Source organism: Falco biarmicus, chromosome 4 (assembly GCF_023638135.1).
Source record: "Falco biarmicus isolate bFalBia1 chromosome 4, bFalBia1.pri, whole genome shotgun sequence".
NCBI lineage: Eukaryota > Metazoa > Chordata > Aves > Falconiformes > Falconidae > Falco > Falco biarmicus.
This window is the reverse complement of record NC_079291.1, coordinates 15,976,192-15,993,468: the sequence shown is the minus strand read 5'-3', so window position 1 is coordinate 15,993,468 and position 17,277 is coordinate 15,976,192. Positions and strand designations below refer to the sequence as shown.

At 41.5% G+C, this 17,277-nt stretch overlaps 1 protein-coding gene across 3 annotated transcripts in view; it reads right to left on the bottom strand.

Annotated features, from left to right (window-relative positions):
• LARS2 (leucyl-tRNA synthetase 2, mitochondrial) overlaps window positions 1-17,277 on the bottom strand; it is an 88,630-nt gene that overhangs the window by 18,993 nt on the left and 52,360 nt on the right. For 2 of the 3 annotated variants that reach the window (XM_056336124.1, XM_056336126.1), the window contains 4 exons: window positions 15,425-15,523; window positions 13,075-13,212; window positions 4,190-4,293; window positions 2,806-2,988 (listed from right to left, as the gene is read on the bottom strand). In XM_056336124.1, the coding sequence (XP_056192099.1) occupies window positions 2,806-2,988; window positions 4,190-4,293; window positions 13,075-13,212; window positions 15,425-15,523 (524 nt within the window). The remainder of the gene's footprint in view (window positions 1-2,805; window positions 2,989-4,189; window positions 4,294-13,074; window positions 13,213-15,424; window positions 15,524-17,277) is intronic. The other variant, XM_056336125.1, reaches the window with a different exon arrangement.

Sequence of the window (17,277 nt, the reverse complement as noted above, 5' to 3'; positions counted from 1 at the left end):
TCAGAAGCATGTAGACCACCTAGACACAGTAGGCTTGGCATTATCCAGACTGTATTAACGGTGCAATAAGCTGCTGGGTAAGTTTGACCACAAGTGGTCCTGCACAGTCTGGAAGATTGCTTGCCCACACTAGGGCAGAGAATGACATGAGGCCCTGCCCTCATGTCCGCTGCAGAAAAGACAAGGAATCTGCAAGGGCAAGTCTGGAGGGCAAAGGATCATGTGAACCAGTACCTAATATTCTCTGAATAAGACAATTTTCTGTACTGGGCTTGTGTGGCAAGGTTTTAGTAGCGGGGGGGCCACAGTGGTGGCTTCTGTGAGAAGCTGCCAGAAGCTTCCCCTATGTCTGACAGAGCCGACACCAGCCGCTCCAAGGCAGACCCACAGCTGGCCAAGGCGCTGAGCCCATCAGTGATGGTGGCAGCGCCTCTGGGATGATGTTTTTAAGAAGGTGGGGGGAAACTGCACAACTGCAGCCAGAGAGAGAAGTGAGACTGCGTGAGAGCAACAGCCCTGCAGACCCCCAGGTCAGTGCAGGGGGAGGCAGGAGGGGCTCCAGGTGCCAGAGCAGAGGTTCCCCTGCAGCCCGTGGTGAATCAGCCCATGGTGAGGCAGGCTGTGCCCTGCAGCCCATGGAGGTCCACGGTGGAGCAGGTATCCACCTGCAGCCTATGGAGGACCCCACGCCGGAGCAGGGGGATGCCCAAGGGGGCTGTGACTGTGTGGGCAGCCTGCGCTGGAGCAGCAGAGGAGCCCAGGCTGGAGCTTGTGACCCTGTGGGGGACCCACGCTGGAGCAGCCTGTTCCTGAGGGGCTGCACCCCGTTCCTGAGGGGCTGCACCCCGTGGGAGGGACCCACGCTGGAGCAGTGTGTGAAGAACTGCAGCCTGTGGGAAGGACTCTGCTGGAGAATGTTTGTGGAGGACTGTCTCCTGTGGGAGGGGGACCCCACGCTGGAGCAGGGGAGGAGTGTGAGGAGGAAGGAGCGGCAGAGACAATGTGCGATGAACTGACTGTAACCCCCATTCCCCGTCCCCCTGCACCACTCGGGGGGAGGAGGCAGAGAAATCAGGAGTGAAGTTGAGCCCAGGAAGAAGGGAGGGGTGGGGGAAAGGTGTTTTAAGATCTGGTTTTATTTCTTAGTACCTTACACTGATTTTGACTGGTAATAAATTAAATTAATCTCCCTGAGCTGAGTCTGTTTTGCCAGTGATGGTAACGGCTGAATGATCTCCCTGTCCCTATCTCAACCCACGACCCTTTCATTGTATTTTTCTCCCCCTGTCCAGTTGAAGAGGGAAGAGTGATGGATTGACTTGGAAGCCACCTGGTATCCAGTCAAGGTCAAACCCACCACAACTTGCTTGATTTCTTCAATTGAAACATTCACTATTTTGTTATCATTAAAAATTCAGATCCAAGCTTAAAGAATTATGAGACTTTTTCACCTACTTTCCATTTTCCCCCCCGTAAGTATCTTTAGGCTACTAACATCTCCTTTTGTTCACATTTTCCAATACTCTCTTAACACAACAGGACTCTGAAATCTTTGTGTTTCTCAAGTAGTAAACAGGTTGATTTGAAACACTAAATGCATTTTTGCTAGTATTATACCTGCCTGTGCTTAGATTTCTTAAAAAATGTTTAACTACCAAGCTCTAGTATACTTTGCAACTAAGACTGTATACCCACAATTCTCACACTAATTTAATTATTCCATTTTCAAGATGGAAAAATACAGCAAAAGGATTGTGCAACACACTTAGCGGCTTCAGAGGGAATTATGTACCTGCATACTGTTAGGGGTGAAGAACTTAAAGCTTGATTGTTTTTTTTAAGAGACCTTTTCACATGCCTAGCTCTGACCTGTTGTGATTAGATGGTGACAGAAAGCCAACAGAGGAAAGTCACGAAGTCCACTCCTCCAGTACACACAACAGGGCAATAATACATAAATGAATGCATAAGAACGTAAAGGATAATAGTCATCAACTGAAAAAATGCTAAGTGCAGGCTACACTAAGTAGCAAGAAAGCAACACAAGAAAGAATGGAGTACACCTTTTTAAACCAGACATGGAGTGTTTTATTAAAGCCTTATGCAACAAGAGGGTTAAGACTTAAATGTATGCATAAGATTACATTAAAATGTATGAACCACAGTAGATAAAATAAATTAATATGTCAGTATGACAAACTGCATGATGGCAGTAAGTGTGTAGGAGGGTAAATCTTTATGTATTCAAGAAATAAGCTCATAAAAATGTCATGTGTGCACAAATATTAGTTACTAGGAGCTCTGATTATCTTCTAATGAGATTCTTCCGAGAATATTTCAGTCCAGCTTACAAAAGTCATTGCACGTGTGTGTAAATAAATGCAAATAATAATAATAACAAATAGCGCAAGGTTTTATCTGCAATCTGATATGATTTAAAAAAGCAGCTTATACTGAAGAAAATAATCTTAAAATAATAATTTTCAGTCAGTCGTAGCTAATAAAAAAATAAGAGAACGCAGTCCAAGTTTGCATAAGAAAATACCACTTAAGAAGCACTTCTCCTACATGCTTTTAGCTCGTAAGATGTAACTGCCTGCAATAATCTTGCAAGCCTGCCTCTCAGTGACAGCTTTGTGACCTCCTCTCTTTTAAAAAACCCAAACAATAAAATCTGCTCATTATACTTTTTCAATTCAATTGTTCCAAAACTTGGGCATCAAGAACTGTATGAATTTTGTATTTAAAATCTAACACACTAGGAAAAAAGCCAACAAAACAAACAACGGAAACAACCTGACTTACTTTTAACATCCCACAAAATATCCTGTTCCGGAGGAGCAGCAAACAGAATGTAAAGACGCAGGGTATCAATGCCATATTCTTTTACTAATTCTTCAGGGTCTATTCCATTGTGCTTAGATTTGCTCATTTTTTCCCAAGCAACTTGGAGCTTCTCACCAGTTTTTAGATGAACTGGTTCAGTTCCTAAATATTAAAGACATGGACAAAATATTAAAACAAATTTTGCTCATTTGTAACAGCAATTAATTTTGTTCCCTAAGCATATGAAGAAAAAACTATTTCTACTGGGTTTTTTCAGTGTCCGAACAGCTCAAAGAGGAAAACCACCCATTGTAAACACTCTCTTCCCTCCCAACTTTTTCCTACTTTAATGTTTTAACACAGGTAATATCCCAATGCTTCCATTAAAACATGACAGTAAGTCTCCTTCTACCATTTGGGAGCTGTATCTGGCATGCATCCTATGGGATATCTTGACAGCTCCTAAGATTTAACCATTGTTATAACCATGATATTTAAAACCTTGTAGTTAAGTGTACTGATTTGGTACAACTCTGACCTGCACTTAGCTTTTACAAACACAAGATTTATAGGTTTCAACTGTACTAAGTTATCCTGACAAGGAACGTGCCTTCTGTTGCATGAATTCAGAATTCAGGCGTTTACACTGATAAAGATGCAACTGAGCAGAAACAGCTGCTACAGAAAAGCCCTAGCTTTTCTGGACAAAAAAAGCAACAGCAGACAGTGGTAAATGTAAGGGGTTTTTTGTTTGCTTGTTTAAATGACTTACGGGGTTTGTATGCAGGAGGAGAACAGTGAAAACACGGTTGGGCGAGAGGAGTGCTTAAGGGAGGCAAACGTGCCTCCAGCAAAACCAAACCACTCTTGTTGCTACAATTCCCCAAGCCAGGACTTGCCGCTCCACTTGTGCACTGAAGGCACTGCAAAGAACTGGAGAAACAGCACTTTTTCCTACACACATTTTACATTCCTAATACGTACCAAATACACCAACATCTGCGTTACCTTTGCCACGATGTTGTGGGTTTGTCTGTTTGCTGGGACTACTAGCTCCATTCAGCAAGCTGCTGAGCACTGTCTTACCACAACTGATTCCTGATCTTTTGGACTATACTGGAGCTAAAATAACAACCAGAGCACCATTTCTGTGTTAGGATGCAATTAAGGGCTGCTGGACTGGTAGAGTCTCTGTGCACTCAGCAATGCATATAAATCCAAAACTCACAGTAGCTGCTCTCCAGTATAAATATTGCAAGGATTCATTTTCTCTTCCAAATTTTCCCAGCACTGAGACTTGTACAAAGCAGTCCCTGACTTTGTGGTTGCACCTATGCTGATTTTCCCATGCAGTCTCTCTTACCAGTGAGATCAACCTCCTCTCTCTTCAAACACTGGCCTGTTGTTGTTAGTCTGAATGTCTGATTCTTGATAAGACCTTGAACCAAGAGCTTATGGAAAGGCTCCCTAAGGATAGAAGGAAAAAGAAACTTGTCTGTTGAAAAGAGCTGTCAAAAGCATACTTTATGATAAGCCTCAGGTGTTGAGCCAATCAGTCACAATTATTTAATGAAACAAGAATTCTAAGTTGATTATGCATAAATAGTTGTCACCTTAGAAAGGGTACTTTGTACATTTATTCATGGTGCCTGGCTGGCAAGTATTTATTTGTATTCGGCATGCATTCTTGCATCCTAATTTAGTACTGAGTTATTCTAACATCACTTTTCAAATTAGCATATGGATAATACACAGAAGTTTCTTTGGCCAACAGTGAAGTTTCACTAACTTCAAGCTAAATCCCCAAGTGTAAAAGGGCTCAAGTACCCAGTCTCACTGTCCTTCTTACAAATATTTAGTTCTAGCTTCACTCTGAGCAGCACAGTATTTTGAACAAACCAAAATCTTGCTGTACATCTCTTTCTATAAACGGAGAAGACAGTTCCTCTAACACAAGCACTTGCATGCCTTGTGCCTTTGCAGAACTAGCCACGAAGACCTAGCTGTAAGAAAAAAGTACGCTAGAAAAACAGCAATGCTGGAACATTCATGTCAGTAGATCAATTTTTTTAGCTTCTAGAACATTAAAACATTACTTTTCTAGCAGAATTTACATCAGGAAGAGTAAACTTTCATCAAATGTGTGTATGATAGAGCTAAAAAGAGCCTTAGAAGCACCAAAGATAAGGGCAGTAGAATACTCAGCCGGAAATAAACTCAAGTAAATACTGCTCTAGTTGACAGATACATTATTATGGCCACCTCCTGCAATGATCTTGGATTTCTAATTCATCAAGTCAGATGTCTATTGCTGTTTTCATGGGGAAAAAAAAGACAACAAAAATAATCTCTAGAGCTTTTGGTCCCCACTCAATAGGCCAGGAAAGTAAGGCAGCTCTAACAGAACTCCCAAGAACAGTAGGGGCCAGGGAGGAGGTATGGAGCCGGACCGAGAAGGCACAGAGTCTGGGGAGCCTTCCCATGGGATCCTCCAACACAAAGACGTGGGTGACCAACATTCTGGAGGACGTGCTAACCATCGCTGGATAGTACTGACTTGCATCTCCTAATGCTCACACGTGTGCTCAACATTAAGCAATCTGAATCCTCCACACTTCCACCTAATGAAGCCCCACATATCTAGCAAAACAACTTATGTCAAAAGGATGCATTACTCCTATGTACATACTTTTTAAAAAGCTAGAATAAATCCATCTAAAGAAGAAACACTAAACCCAGACTTCCACATTTTACTTCACATGTGCAAAAAAATCATAATTCAAAACACTTTTAAGGAGTTTAGTATTTTACATCATTAGGAAATATAAATGACACAACAATTCATCTCGTGATTTAAAACATTATTTAATAATACAGTTAAAGTATTATTGAATTATGTAACGCTCATGCATGTTTTAACTGCCATAAAGCAGCTATCATCCCAGTACTAGCCTTTAAACTCTTTTGATGACTCTGATGTGAGGAGGTATTTGAAAGAAAAGCCTTAAACTGGGAGAGAGAAAGTGACAGGCCTCACACTTTGTCTCCGACATATTCATGTTTGAACATGAGTTTCCTTCCTTATGTAGTTTGCATACTTTTAAATATTGTGCAAGTACTGGCACACAGCGGTGTATCATTCAGTCACTAAGCAGTAGGAGTCTCTGCCATGCCACCTGGTTTTATCAACAACGTTAAGTAGAATAGCAATTCAAGCATCTCCATAAATATTTTCTAGACAATATTTCACAGGTTGCCTGAAAAATCCTGTTGTTCAGAAATAAATGATAGGAATTTCAGGAGATGAGAACTGAAATAAAATTTAGACAGTATAAACAAGAAAAAGTATTTTTAAAATAGGAGGCAGTATTATCTAAAATCTCAAATAATTATCACAAATTATCTGAGTGAATTAGAAGATGAAAATTGGGAACAAAAACCTTGTAAATCTATCATCAACAAATGGTAGAAAAAAGCTTCAGGAGATTTGGACATGTTCAGGGTAAGTTTCTTCTACAAACTAAAGATATTACACCAAGGGAAAATAAAAATATTTTTTTCTCTATCATTCAGTAGTTCAGCCTAAGATCTTAAACGGTTATTAAAATAGCTACACTTCCTGCTATCTAAAATAAAGCTAATGGGGTAGTCAGAACATCCAAATCAGATAGGGCTCTCCACTGGCAGCAATTTTTCAAGGAACACTTACTTTCAGTGACAAAGAGTTAGTTCAGATCATATGCCAAGTTATTAAAAGCTGAACGCAGAAATGAGCATTTCCTATTTTTGTTTATGCTGACAGAGGCTACAAAAATGCAATACAAAATACATTACCAAGTATGGGGAAAAAAACCCCCACGCGTTCCTCGTGGGAGACCACAGGAGAACGGAGACATGCCCAAAATGAGAAAGCCAGAGCCTATCTAATAAACACAGGGCTCAGAACAAATTGAGCCCTGGACTGAATTTCTCCTGAAGTGCACAGTGATTTTGCCAGTGTTGTGGTGGCTCCATCTCATGGGCACACAGAATCACAGAACACCAAGTTGGGAGGGACCCATCAGGATCACCGGGTTACACTTCAATCCACATTAATAAAAACACACACCTAAAACCTGCCCCTTTGAAGAAAGCGACGTGTTTCTTGGCTGCGGAAGGGAACTGCCAAGACACTGCAGGACAGCAGGTGTGATGCAATTTTGATCTAAATACTGCAGCACCCAGTCCTGGCTGGCATCATAACACCTCCTGAGCCATACCATTGCGACCCACTGAAACTGAGCTCTGTTCAGACAGAAAAACATTCCTGGCACAGTGAACCAAAAGGTGGCTTGAGTTCCTTTGAATGCTTGATCACATTTCAGATTGTAAGGATGCTGGAACAGGACACACCTTCACCTGCCCATGAAGTGCTGGAGCATGGGCACTGTGGCCTTAGTTATGTGCAGCTTTTGATCATGTCGTACATCAGATGGGACCTCACCTGTGAAGTCTGCCTGACACCTCGGAGAAAGAGGATCAGCTGTGCCAGCCATGAATTGTGTAATCCATCTTTTTCCTTCCAGTAATGTTCATGTACAGGTTCGTCTCTATGATAGACCAATCCCTCTATAGAGCACGCAACGGATGGCAGGGCAAGCATGACAGATCAGGAGCTCCTGCTCAGCGCCATGTCATCACGGTCCTTGCTCTGCTCTGTGCAAGGTGACTAGCAGGACTTCCAATCCAATAACAAATGACCTGGCTGGAAGGACTCTGTGGAGCCTGCAACAGTGATAAATAGCTGACTCAAAGGACGGGATAGCCTTATCAAGGGAGCTCACTGCGTGTATTTGCATCCTGCACCTTTAGAATGGCTGAGAGAGTCCGATGCTGTGCCCGAGAGTCAGTCACTGTTAGCTGAGTTCAGGTGCTTGTAAAACCTGCTGTTAGATCTAGCTGTAACCACCTGGCAACCCTGAGGAAGGCCAGAACAGAAGTGACTGGAGGATGTGGAAGCTGACCATTTTAGGCAGACAACAGATCAAACAATACTGAATGTCCAAGATTTTGCAGAGTCAATAGCTGAGTGCTTTTACTTCAAATCAATACTAGTGATAAAGTCCCTAACGTATGTAGAGAAGCTCTAACATCATTCCTTCAAAAAATAAGCTATTTCTGTCACACACATATCTTCTTTTATTCTGTTATGCAGCTACATGAAAATAGTGCCTTCTCACTCAACAGATTTACTCCATCACAGTCAAATCTGCTGACTTAATGGCAGCAATAAACTTCTTTATTGGTTTATAATCCTTCAGGGAGGGTGTGCTAGATCCCATTTCAAATTATTGAAAAAATAATTTTCCCTGAAGTCTAGGGAAGAGCCAAATTCTGTGTAACTTGTACTTGCAATAATTCAGCTGAGCAGGTGTAACTGAGTGTGTCAGCACACACTGGCCATGGTGGATTAACCTGGAACAGATGAGGAGGTTGCTGGCCCCAGCTGCTTACCTGGCCCTTCTCCCACCGGCGGTCACAGCTGGGAGGGCCGACTGGCTTGTGAATTAATTATAGAACTGATGCACTGTACAGACCAGACTGCTAAAACAAAATGACATCAATTTGGGCTTAATTGTTATCACATGTACCACTACCCACAGAGTGCCATTTATTCTGCCTTGTCATTACTAAGGAAATGAGCACCATTTCCCACCAGCTCCAGTTCAATGCATTAAAAAAAACCACAAAATAAAAGATCACATCCATCTTCAGGGCACGTGTAAACCACATTGACACCTTTACAATTCTAGATGCCCGCAAACATTACATTTTCTATGAAAGCATGTGTGATGTCTCTAAAGGCTTATTTTATATATGACACCTATAATATTTTTATAATAATAACGTACATACTATTTGAAGAGATTGCTTTGAAAAATCTAAACTATGGAATTTTTAACTTCTGTTTTCAACCTCATTATTCTATTAATATCCATTAGTACAGAATTAAAGACTATCAGGAAATATTTCAATGGATCTAAAAGTCAGAGCAGCCAAACAGTGAAAACCTCCATGAAAAAAACCTATCAAAATGAAAAGTTACTACAGATTAAATTTGTCAGGATACTAGATAACACTGTAAGTGATGGCAGATCTCATTAACTGAGATATAGCAGAATTTTACTAAGCTAATCAGCGAACGAGACCTGAGCTATTAAAGAAAGAATGAAAATGCACAAGAGGGCAGTGTTTTTTAACATTTTAATGTTCTCCCTCGGAGCTGTGGGCTTTGACACCATGACTTTAAGCTTCCTAACAAGAAGCTTGTTGTTTGAATCACCCTTTTCAGATCTCTCAGACCAGCCCTCGAGCGGTCCTAACAGGAGACTGAGCAAAAGTGGCTTCTGACCAATGCTGAAACATTTAAAACATGGTACTATTTATAAAGGAGCTACAATTTCCATATCAAAACAAAATCCTAGTTTGACATCACAGCTTAAAAACATCTAATGCTTTAACTTGTGTAAAGCTAAATCAAGCATGATGAATTTGTTACAATCATCTTGCAGTCTGAGTACACGTGTAAGCAGCACAAACAGATCCTAGGGGCAATGCTATAAAGTACCTTCACATGTGCAACTGTTCTTGAGATTGTATATGATGTCAAAGGAATTCCCCAGTCTTGCGAACTACTTCTACAGAAAACAATTTTGATTTTCTCTGCTATTGCCACTAGTCAATGCTTCTTAGGCATATTTTTTTGAATTGAAGTTAAGAGTTTTCTTCTGCAATTTACCATATTTAGACCAGTCCATGCTACACAGCTTTAGTGCTACTGCTCTGTCACAGCGGCGTGTGAACAAAACACATTCCAAATAAATACAGCTACAGATTCATGGAGTCTTAAAATAATGTATGTTGGAGGGGATATTTGGAAGTCATTTGGTCCAACTCGCTTTCTCACTGCAGACCTAAGTTCAGGTTGTTCATCCAGCTGAGTTTTGAAAATTTACAGTGATGGAGATCCCACAACCTCTCCAGTCAAACTGCTGCAGTCTGATCACCTTCACTGTCAAAACCACTTTCCTTCTGCCCAGCTGGACCTTGCTGCAATCTGTGACTGTTTCTCTGTACATCTCTGAGAAGAGTCTGGTTCCGTCTTCTCTATGAACCTCCTTTAGGTAGCAGTAGACTGCAATTACATTCCTTTCTTAGTCTTCTCTTCTCCACGCTGACCGTCTCTTCTCCTGTGAAGACAGGCTGAGGGAGTTGGGGTTGTCCAGCCTGGACAAAAGACAGCTCCAGGGAGACCTTTTAGCAACCTTCCAGTACCTAAAGGGGGCCTACAAGGCAGCTGGAAAGGGACTTTTTACCAGGGCATGTAGTGATAGGGCAAGGGGTAGTAGTTTTAAGCCGAAAGAAGGTAGATTCAGACTAGATATTAGGAAGAAATTCTATTTACTGTGAGGGTGGTGAGAGAGTGGAACAGGTTGCTGAGAGAAGGTGTCCCTGCCCATGTCCAGGGGTTGGAACCAGATGATCTTTAAGGTCCCTTCCAACGCTTCCACTAGATCCTCTTCAGTTTAATGATGTCCCTCGCACTAGGGGGGTCTCAAAACTGGACACAATATTCCACATGTGCCTTCCTGAGTGATGAGCAGAGATACTCAAAGCTGAATGTGGTTTTGCTAATGCAGCACAGTATACCCTCACACCAACTGATGACTCATGTCTAACGGTGTTCACCAGGACCCCTAAAGCCCCTCTCTGCTGTAATGGTCCCCGCACAGTCGGCACAGCCCCAGCTGTTTCTGTGGGCAATCTGCTCCATGTACCTGAAATTCCTATCAGCACTTCAGACTTGCTTCTCCAGCTCATCAAAGCCCTCCGCATAGCAGCCCTGCCACCCAGAGTATCAATGACTTCTCTTGGTGTGCAGCGATCAGTGAACTTGCTCAGAGCGAGCTCAGAGTGTTGCACTGCACAGGTTGTTGATGAAGACATTAAATACAACCGGTCTCAGTGGGGACTCCTGAGGAGTACCACTTGCAAACAGCTGCTGGTCAGGCTCTGAACACGGACCCTTTGAGCCTGATGGTTGGTCCAGACATTTTTTTCACCCATGCTGTAGTCCACCCATTCAGCCTGTAACTCCCCAGTCTGGCTACAAGGATGCCACAGGACAAGTTAAGGGCTTTGCTAAGTCACAGTAAAAGATACACACAGCTCTCTCCCCATCCACAGAGGGAATAATCTCACACAGAAGGAAAGCAAATTAAGCTGGCCATGATTTCCTCTTGGTAAATTTATGTCGGCTACTCCCAGTCACCTTGTCTTTCATGAGCCTAGAACTTGTATGTGTCTGGTTTACTTAAGTGATCCGTAACTCAATCCTACTCTACAGTGGGTAGTACCACTCTCCTTCAAACTCTCCTACTAAGCACAGACCTTGACAGCAAAGGCCAAGGCAAAGACTGCCCTTTGCTACTAGGTTGTTTGTCTGATTTTGCATCAGACCAATGTTTTCCTTGATGTTCTTTTCAATGTGTCAGCAGAAGTCCTTTATACTGCCTTCACATTCTTCACCAGTTTCAATTCTAGATGAACTATGGCCTCTCCGAATTCCACGCTGCCTAGCCAGTCAATGCTTCCACATTTCTCCAGGGGTAGCCCATGCTTGTTCCTACTTTCCATGCATGTCTTTTAGTGCTTCAGCTCATTCAGCAGAGCCCTTTACAGCCAAGCTGGCTTCTTCCCATCTTCTCATTTTCTTGCACACCAGAGTGGACCACTTTGCAAGCAAACCTCCTCTTCCTTGTGATCTCACTTTACAGTGACAATACTTCAGACACCATAGTTAACGCCATTTTGAGAGGTGGAATAATTTGACTCACAAAAGAACATTTTGCTGCTGTATGTTAAAGCTCCACTAGCTGGCTGATAGATTAGGATTGTAAAATCTTTTGTAGAATTGATAAGCCTGAAATTGCTTGCAAGGGACAGCTCTGAAATCCTCTGCTAAAGAAATAGCACCTCTTGAGAAAAAGGGTCTGCTTTAAGAGGTCCACTCCCTGAGAGAAGAAACAGCCTTCCTGCTGCAGCCATGCAAGCTGGAGACAACGGAGTGAAACACAGGTACACAAATCACCCATATCCAAAATTTCAAATACAGCTCTCGCTGCAAACCATTTCGAAGGCAAGAATGAGCAATAACAGCACATCGTCTATTTTCACCAACTGACTATGAAGTAACTCACGGAAATATTCTGCTGGCTCCACTAACTAGTCCACCTTTTCCTGGTGCACAGCTACTTAAGTTCTAGTTTTATAGCAAAACTACTGCATTCAAGAAAGCTCAGTGCCATGTATATCTAGGTTCCTCTTCACACCAAGTTTTTAGAGGGGATACTAGTAAAGAATGAATGTATACAAGTTGCCAGCTGAGAAATTACTGAGCATTTCTTCTCACAGGATCACTTGTTTTGACTCCATTTATTCAAATGCCTCTGCTGATGGGAGAACAAGAGTGAGCACGGGGCAGTATTTCATTGCTCTGACACTAGCATCCTCCCCCAGTTGAGGCATTTCTGTGATGGCATTTTAGGGCACAGAATGGCAGAATTTCAGTGGAAATGGGGATGTCAAGCTGGGAACCTACCTGAGAGGACAAAGAACATCAGATGACTCACCTTCCTGCCTCAGACTTTACCTCTAACCAAAACAGAGGATCATGAATTAAGCTATAGCAACATCAGCAACAACAGTAGTTAAAAGTAATTATATATAAGTCATTACATAAAAAATAAATGGACAGCAGATAAATATACTGCTTTTGCTTATCAAGAAGTGTTTTGCACTGTTCAAGTCCAATACTGCAGTGAATTATAGGAGTGCTTAGTTTTCTACATATGCATGGTTCCAGCGAAATTAATGGTATTACTGGCAGGAAGTTACCTAATTTGAAATAATAGTATTACTCAGGATGCCTGAAGTTACTAGTTTATGCAAGCTTTTGCAGGCTGAAAATCTACAGCAGCATTTTACCACTTGCTCTGAGCCAGTTAATACTCATGTAATAAAAACACTATGTATGTAGGCATACAGAAAATGCATCTGCTCTGAGAAACCAAGTAGTAAGCCAAGACTGACAAGCAGGACAATTCAGGCTTATTCAGTGTAATGTTCTACCATCATAACAATGTCCACTAACACTCTTGCTAGTCAAATGAAATATGAAAAAATTATATAGAAATATATAAGGCTTACTTGTGTTTTGTCATTTTCAGATCATGGCAAAAATGGCTGAAAAACCTCGCATAGAATAAATGCATAACTGCATGCTCCTTTCCTCCGATGTACAAATCCACAGGCATCCAGTAGTTTGCTAAGTCACTATTAAAGGGCCTGAAAAAACACAATTATAGAAGAAATACAATGTGGAGAAGAAAGATCAGCTCTACTGAAGTAGTTTATCATACTCAACTGGACACCACTGAGAGCAATACATGTGTAATATAACTTTTGCTATCAGATCTCTTTAATTTTTAAGTTATATGCTTATTAAATTACAGACAAAAAATTAATTTCCACTGAGATGTAGATCCACAAAAATACTATTTTCCTATGTTTTAGTCAAGCAACTAAAATTTCAGATACATTACCTGAGAAAGTGATGAAAATATTTGCTTGCTCTTTACATGACTTTTTATAAACACCCTGAGCCTACCCTTCAAATTTTTTAGGATTTCTCAAGTTTTACATACAAATATATTAGAATGAAAGACAAAAGACATGCCTACTCATACTTGATTGTTTTTTTACTCGGAGGTTTGCATTGTAGCCGTTAGGGGGCAATGAAGCAGTTTAAGGCTGCAAAACGTTCTGAATACACTCCAGCTGAAAGATGCTCAATGAATTTACAGTAAATTTGTCATTTACAGCATATTTACCATGTCGTTGGAGCTCACCTGCATGGTTTCCCAGCACTGCTTACTGCTTCATTAAATATTGTTATGTCTCCTGTAATGGGTTCCTACCTGTAAAATACCATTTGTATAGATGCTCTCCTTTAATGTATGCTTTATGGTCCCATACTAACAGATTTACTTGTTTTGTTAGTCTGTTTGATTATTCCATCTGTACTTTTTGCAATAGCAACACTTTTTTCCTCACAGATGAGCCCAGAAGCAAATTGTGGATCTGGGATTCATGTCTTTAGTGGATGAAATCAAAACTAACTTGTTCACAGGGTTCCAAAATCAACAGAGCAATTATGCCGAATTCTAGACCTGTGAAATATGGTTTGTGGAAAAAGGGTTTACATACATGCAGCTTAGCTAAAACAAACAAACAAATCAAATGGAGGTAGCAATCTAGTGCAGAAGTCCACAGAAATGTTCTTATTTCAATATAAAACAGATTTAGCTACACTAAGCTGTTACCTCAACAGCTGGATGTTACATCCAGCTATTTTTTCTTCAAATTCTGGAAAAGTCCCTCTTTTTCACGCACAAAAAATATTGCAAACCATCACTGGAGAGTGCCTAACTTAATATTAATAATAAATTCACACTATCGCTAGAAAATAATTAAAACCATCATGAAATAAAGCGTTCAAGAAGATTTTGCTTTAGTTTAAATAAACTAGTGCCACTGATATAAAAAAAATAATTGGCCTAGCTATACTAAATCACTCTGTATGTAGTATGTACCCAGCAGTGCTCCAGAGACAATGAATCAACAAATACATACCCAAACAGCCCTACATGTGGTATCAATATATTAAAAATGCAGCTCCCTCTTCCTCAGGCTACATGGTAGAGCTGTTCCACTAATTCCTCTTTGGAAAAAACAGTGGTATCAGCAGCATTACTACAGGCAGACTGTGAAGCAGAAAACCAACTAATAACTACATCTATCTTCCCACACTCTCCATGCTGCAGCCACTAATACACAGCACATGAAAAATCTCCTTTCATTAATTATGCATACAGTCGAAGTGCCGACACAGCAGGAGCTCGCTGTGATGCCGCTTCACTTTAGGTCTGTGCACGAGAAGTAGCAAGAGTTACCCGGAATTCAAGAGGAGAGAAATGAAGGTGCCATTCTTGGCAGCTGGATGTTACACCGGACTATTCCTCTTCCTACCGGTGGAAAAGCACCGTCTGTCCATACACTGACCAACTGGTTGTATTGCCAAGGAGGGTACACACCGTGCAACTTCCCACAGTCCCGGAGAGAGTTGTGGTAGACTGCCATTCCTGATAGCACCCGCCACGAAGGACTATCTTTAGCTCCTCAGCTGAACATGCTCTCTGTGCCCTGCCTCATGATGCCCTTTCACGCAAACTTCTGCCCCTTGCCCTGTAGCTCCTGTGCCCACACATCCCGCTCTGCCAGATCTCCTGGCATGGGAGCAACCACATGCCAAACTTTTAGAGCAGCTCCTAGTCCTCAGGCCGGAGGGCAGGCACTAAATCAGGGCACTACGGGGGTTTATGCCATTTTCTGCAACAGCAGTTAGAACCAGAAGCACCAGAGAGTCTGGCCTCCTCCTTCCTTTCTATGCCGTGAAGCGGGCTCACCGCCGCAGTGGCCCTGCGCCTGCAGCCCTCACCTGTCCGTGTTGTGAGGGTCAGTGTACCTCAGGTAGTACCAAGCGGAATCAACAAATGTATCCATGGTATCGACTTCTCGCCGTGCTGTTGCCTTACACCTGAGCGACAGAGAAGGAGAAAAGCTATTTTTAGCGAAGTGACAAGCCTGGAAGAAAAACAACCGTGTACAGAGTGGCCACAAAGACATTTAGATTGAAAACTGACCAGGTCTGAACAGCCTGAAGTGACACGTTCAAAAGTCGTCCAACACCTGCACACAGGGCTGCCTCTCCTTCTCTCTCCCTCCCAAACCAAGCAAACCCAACAGAGGCCTGAACAGCTGTGACACCCAGCGATAGTGGAAGATGGCCCTGCACCAGACAGCCCTCTCAATCCTGCGTTTCCGGAATTTTTTAGAACTGCCATTTTGAAAGAAACAAAGCAAGTCTTACAGCACAGACAAGCCTTCTTTGCCGTAAAGTTAATGGGTACCGAATACGTATCACACTCGTTAGGTACCAGCAGACAAATAATTTCATAAACATTTAGCAGGAGGAGCAGGTTGGTGCCTCTCACTGATGGTCTGTACAGAAAGGTCTCTGCAGACTCCATTTGTCACCTCTAGAAAAACAAACTTAGCTTCACTTCCACTTTCACTGAGTTGTAGCAAATCTCTTCCAGACCTTGTAGCACAATTTTAATTTGTGATTATGGCATATCAATTTTTACTTGGAGCTATATTGGCAGCCCCAAGAAACAGTTTAAAAATAAATTTTAGAAGCTCAGGTTACTTTCTGCTAATTTCTGCCTAAACAGAAATTGTTTGTAGGAGCTGATAATCACATTTAATAAACTTCCATTTGTTATAAATGATTTCTCTTTAAAACTCTTACAGTTAAAACAATGGGATTATTCTAATGTCAATAAAACCTTGCAAACTGTGACACACTTGTATATAAATACCACTGGCTATATGTAACAAATGTATGCAATTTATAACCGTATGTAAATTTAAAGGTACATATATGTGTAATCAATATACATAACAAATAGAGACTGGCTGTTTTATGTTTTCCAACTGCGTGTTCAGTCTCTGATCAGGCTTGATGACTGAGCTGCCACATGTGTCTGCCTGTCGGCCTGACACTTCATCTTGGCTTGCCAAGGCAAGCTGATGAGAGTACCACCACGTTAACATTTTCCTTCACTGTCTCTGCCCCAGTCCCTTCTCTACCAGAAAGTTTTTCTTTCAATAGGAATAATGTAGTAAAGAAATATTACTTCTAATTGTTTTTTAATATAGAATAACCATTTCATTAAATTGTATACATAAAGCAGAGACTTGGCCAATGCAAAATACTATTGCATTACATTGAAACAGAATGGCTTTTCACTCAAAAGCAAGAACACTTTACAGTCGTTGAACCATAACTGTATGTGCATCATGCCTCTGATGTTGCCTGTACTCTCAATGGACATGGCTCGCTAACACAGAGACAGCATGGGCATCTTTCAAAATTTATACAGTTTATATCAATACTGTGATTACAGGCACAATACTTTCATCTCATTAGATGATCTTCAGACAATTATCACAATTACCTGGACTTGTGTAACAACAAACAACTTGGGCATCTCCTCCCATTTATGATTGCTAACACTAATGTCACTCAAATACTCACGGACTTTTGTATCTTTCCATCTTGCTTTCCTTATTAGTTCTAGATAGTAAATGCAACCAATGGAAAAAAAAAAAACCTGTTACTGGAGAGAAGGACTAAAGGAAGGGATGATGCAACTTCTCAAAGCAAGGAAAACCAAGGAAGACTCTGCAGACACAAAAGTAATAGCTCAAGGGATTTGAAACTGTAGA